The sequence below is a fragment of the Gavialis gangeticus genome, unplaced genomic scaffold (genome assembly GCF_001723915.1).
Source record: "Gavialis gangeticus isolate Ggan-Ray unplaced genomic scaffold, GavGan_comp1, whole genome shotgun sequence".
In the NCBI taxonomy this organism is placed as follows: domain Eukaryota; kingdom Metazoa; phylum Chordata; order Crocodylia; family Gavialidae; genus Gavialis; species Gavialis gangeticus.
Window position 1 is genome coordinate 60,004,687 of NW_017729033.1, and position 4,591 is coordinate 60,009,277.

A 4,591-nucleotide genomic window follows, 5' to 3' on the forward strand; every position below is an offset into this window, starting at 1 on the left:
TTTAAGGATGCATCTTCACTGCAAAACACTGTGCTGTGAATAGATATTCAAGTTAGTGTAAATTAGCATAAATAGGATTCTGTAGTTACCCTCAGGGGTAAATTAGCCTAAATAGAATTCTGTAGTTAATGCAAGCCTTTTTTTTATACACTAGCCTCTTTTTATATGTTTTCTCAGAGTATGGGAGACAAGAATTAAACAATTAATTGGGTCAGGGAAAGAGGGAGCATGATCTTTGGTTTAACTGGAACATGTCTCTACCCTCCCAGCTGAGTGCCCTAACCAGTAAGCAACAGTCATGTTTCCTCTTTGTTCTTTCTTGGCCAGTGTGTCTGGCACAGTTTCAATAGAACTGAGAAAGTGCCTCTGTGCAGAAAAATGTATAGGCTGAATAGAGACAGTTAAAAAGCCTGAGGCTTAATGGATTCAGTCTTTGCAGGTTAGTCTAAAATGAAGAGATTAAACTGAGAAACAACTGGACAGCCCAGGGCTGGAAAGCATGCTGGGATGCTGGGGGACTATGATTTAACTCAAACCAGGAAGGGGCCTGGGACAGAAGTTTCATGAACTGGTTTGATCCAAATCAGTTAAGTCTGATACTACATTCAACCAGGCTTAAGTTAAACCAGTTTCAGTCATTTTGAAACTAGCTTATGTGCAATGAACTTCTGTTCTATTACAGGTTTAAACAAGTTTCTGATCACTTAAACTGGTTTATGTGTAACTTCTGTCCCTAGCCATAATATTTAATAGAGGTGCACCACTATATAAGTTGGCTATCAGATTGGTACCAATAAAAGGAGAAATGACATTGTTGGCTATTGTCAGACAAGGTTCTTTGGGTAAATCTGATATCTTTATTAGACCAACTCAGTTAGAGTTGAACCTTGTCTGCCTATGTCCTTAGACCATCATGACTACAACCTATACCCCCATTGTTGGCTATTGGCATTTTTTGATGGCTGTAGCCAATAATTATGGCTGTGTGCCTGGAGCACCCTGATGAACATAGGATCCCTGCATCCTGCCACCAGCCCAAGCCCACAGCAGACTACAGGTCTCAGTGAGCAGCAGGAGGGGGCACCGAGGAGCAGTCATGCTAGGGCACCACAATCAACAACAAAGGGACCTCCTGCTGTTGCCATGGCAATGCCACATGCATAGCAGGGGATTGAGCGCCAAAGCTGCCGTGTAGATGTGCTGCATGCAGGTGGGGTAAGGCTCATCTCAAGGGACATTCCACTCCACTGGGCACCGGGAACCTTTCCAAAAGCAGCTTCTTCCTGGTGGCTACAGGACTTGGCTGTGTGGGGCCCACCAGTGGCAGCAGTGTGCTCCAGTGCTCCAAAAGTGTCTGCTGTCTGCACAAGGGTCCACCCCGCCCACCTGGGATGGCAACACAGGCTGTGCGGGGAGCAGAGCTGTGGGTAGGAGCTGTGAGCGAGGGGACAAAGTGCATGGGAATAAGGTGGTTACCACCTTCCTCATTGAGGGCTGGCTCAGGTAGGAAGTGTGTGTGTGTGTGTGTGTGTGTGTGTGTGTGTGTGTGTGTGTGTGTGTGTGTGTGTGAAATGCGAAACAAACAAACAAAAAAAGCATTTACTTATGTCAGTAGTTTTATTGCAAAGCATTTTATAATGGTTATCAGATCGGCATTGGCTGATATGATTGGTTAATCAATGACTATCAGGTATTGGCCAAGAATATCTTTATTGGTGTACCCCTAGTGTTTAGGGTACTCTCTAGGATGGGCTGTCAACCAGGAGTATATGTACCCCTAGGGATATTTGAGAAGGCCCCAAGGGGTACGCGTGGGCAAGTGAGGATGGAGCACCAACACACACCATCCTGTGCAAGTGTTGCCCACATGGCTGGACATGTGGGGCAGGAGAAGGTCACATATGGTGGCTGCTGCCATTCTGTGTTCAGCTGCATGGCACCCCTCTCTCCGCCATATCTGGCTGCCAGGGATACGCTGCTCCACACCCAGCTGCTGGGGGTACATTGACCCAAAAAGGGTGAAAACTCCTGTTGTAGGGAGTTGGGAGATGGGTTCTATCATAAGTTTGAAGCCTTCAGATTGAAGAGGAAATTGAATCTATGTGGACCATACTGTGTGTTCTCTAATCATTTGGCTATTGTACAAAAGGGCCACGTCCATACAAACGCACATTGTTTTCCCAGGGACAAGAAGTGTAGTGGCACACCTTGTGCTGCTGCTGCTCATCTCCGTGGAACACCTGTGCCACGTGCACTCTGGCTCACAGCAGGTTACCCTGGGTGGGGTCAGGGGAGGCTGGAGCCAGCAACTGCAGTGTTCCCACCAGCCTTACCTGGGGTCCTGGGGGGCTGCAGAAGCTGCAGTCATAGCCACAGCACTCCTGCAGCTGGAGTTTGACTCTGGCTGGCCAGGCTCTGGTTTTGGGTGGTACATGCTGCCCTGCTTTTTTTTCCATGTGTGTTTTTTTGACCCCCTGGGATGTCCCAGGATCAGAAAAAAAACAAACCATGCTATAAGATAGCAGTGAGAATGCCTGAATGTGAGGTGTGTGGTACCACACACCACATGGCCACGCTTGCTTAGACACAGCTAAGGAGGGGAGGGGAATGACACTATATCGACTCCTCCTCAAACAAAGATTTTAGGTGGCACTGTGCCTTGAGTAGAGCCCAGCTCTTTCGGCATGCATTTGGTTACATTCTTAGCATGCCTTCTGAACTGGATCCCTCAGAGGAAGTGGGCTGACAAATGCCTACTTTCTGGATTCCAGGAGAGCTTAGGTGTAAGCTAGCCCATGATTCTCAGTGTTTATAGACTCAAGGCACCCCTCAGAAAATTCCAGCTTGTTTTTTGACTCCAGAAAAATAATAGAGCAATTCTCCTGTTGCAAGGAACTCTGAAAGACCACATCAGGTCAGAATTTTTTTGACGTTCTGGATTCCTATTTCAAATTTCTGGGTTTATTTTGTGGATCATGCAAATGTTTACATACCAACATAAGCGTCACCCTTAAAAAAATCTTACAGCACCTCAGGGGGCTGTGATACCCTGGTTGAAAATCACTGAGCTAGGCACCAAGCTGCTTATCCTTGTCAACACTTGTGGTACTTCCAAGCATGTACGGGAGTAGAACTTTAGTTGTCTGGTAAATTTTATTTGCAAAAAGTTAGATGTTTATAGAGTTAGACCAGAATTTTGAACTTCTCACTCACAACCTGGATGCCTAAATTCCATCCGAGTTGTTTGTTTTGTTCCCAAGTATCTTACCCATGCTTATATTGGAACTGTGACAGAGTTAGAAATTGAATTTGGGTCTCCTGAGTACTTCCTTAACTGCTAAATCATGTTTCATCTCTTCAGTGAGTTTTGGCTGAGGCTCATGGAGAGAGAGAAAACTGAGAATAAAAGATGATAATAGTGAAAAAAAATTATAAATGTTATTTTCTTTCTTTCCACTCTGTATTCAATTGTTGTGGTAAAACGTTAGCTATAAGATTTTTTTTAATTGTATCTTCCAGGACCTCCAACAGCAGTCAAACTCTGTCTTCTTCTCAAACAATGGAGCCTTGTACATCAGATGAATTTTTTCAGGCACTCAACCATGCTGAACAAACCTTTAAAAAGATGGAAAACTACCTGAGACACAAACAGTTATGTGACGTAGTATTAGTTGCTGGTGATCGTAGAATTCCAGCTCACAGGTAAATATCTAAAATATATTTTAGATATATAATAAAATAAAAATCTATATCTAAAAGATTCATTCTTACTGAATGAAATTAGTGTGCTTATAATTATGCATCCCAGTTGTGATGGTTCACTATTTTTTCTTTGTTTTAAAGAAGCAATATCTGTAAGAAGGAACAGGTTTTGACAAAACAAAGTTATAAAGGACCATAAGCTCTGGTTTGGCCATTGCTGCATCCCCAGCAGGACAGGCAGTGAAACTACCCTGTGCACAACTGCCATGCACAGTGCTTAGACATCCAGTTATGCCCCTGGGATTGAGGTGGAAATAGACGAGTTGTTTTCTATACTTAGACGTAAATGGGGTTAGGCAGCACAGCTGGGACTGAATAGGTAGGGGAAGTGCATGATAGGGTGGGGAGGAGTTTTCACATGTTGGGGTATCATTTGGGGAGTCTCCTGTTGTGTTTTTTTTAATTTAATGGCTGTTTGTCAGTTACTATAAGCTGCTCTGAGCCTTTCTGAATAGGCCAGAATATAAATCTAAATAATAATAATACTTGAAAGTGGGCCAACAATGTAGTTGCATTTAAAAAACCAATAGAATAACAGTATCCTGGATTTGATTCGTCACTTGCAAATCGAGGGAAATGATCCTTCTGCTCTTTTGCACTGGTGAAGCTTTACCTGGAGTAAATGGGTTTTTCTCTGTGGCAGTAGAGGATAGGATTAGGAGCAATGACCTCACACTTCAGGAGGGGAACTTTGTTGGAGATTAGGACAAGCTTTCTGATGGTGAGAATGGTTAGGTATTGGAATAGACTACCGCAATAAGATGTGGAATCTCTATCCTTGGAAAATTTTAAGAGCAGGTTGGACAAACACTTGGCTGAGATGGTTAAG

At 43.8% G+C, this 4,591-nt stretch overlaps 1 protein-coding gene across 5 annotated transcripts in view; it reads left to right on the forward strand.

Annotated features, from left to right (window-relative positions):
* KLHL5 (kelch like family member 5) overlaps positions 1-4,591 on the forward strand; it is a 205,921-nt gene that overhangs the window by 93,979 nt on the left and 107,351 nt on the right. For all 5 annotated transcript variants that reach the window (XM_019526388.1, XM_019526389.1, XM_019526387.1 and 2 more), the window contains one exon: positions 3,520-3,702. In XM_019526388.1, coding sequence (XP_019381933.1) covers positions 3,560-3,702 — 143 coding nt within the window. In that variant the 5' untranslated portion in view covers positions 3,520-3,559. The remainder of the gene's footprint in view (positions 1-3,519; positions 3,703-4,591) is intronic.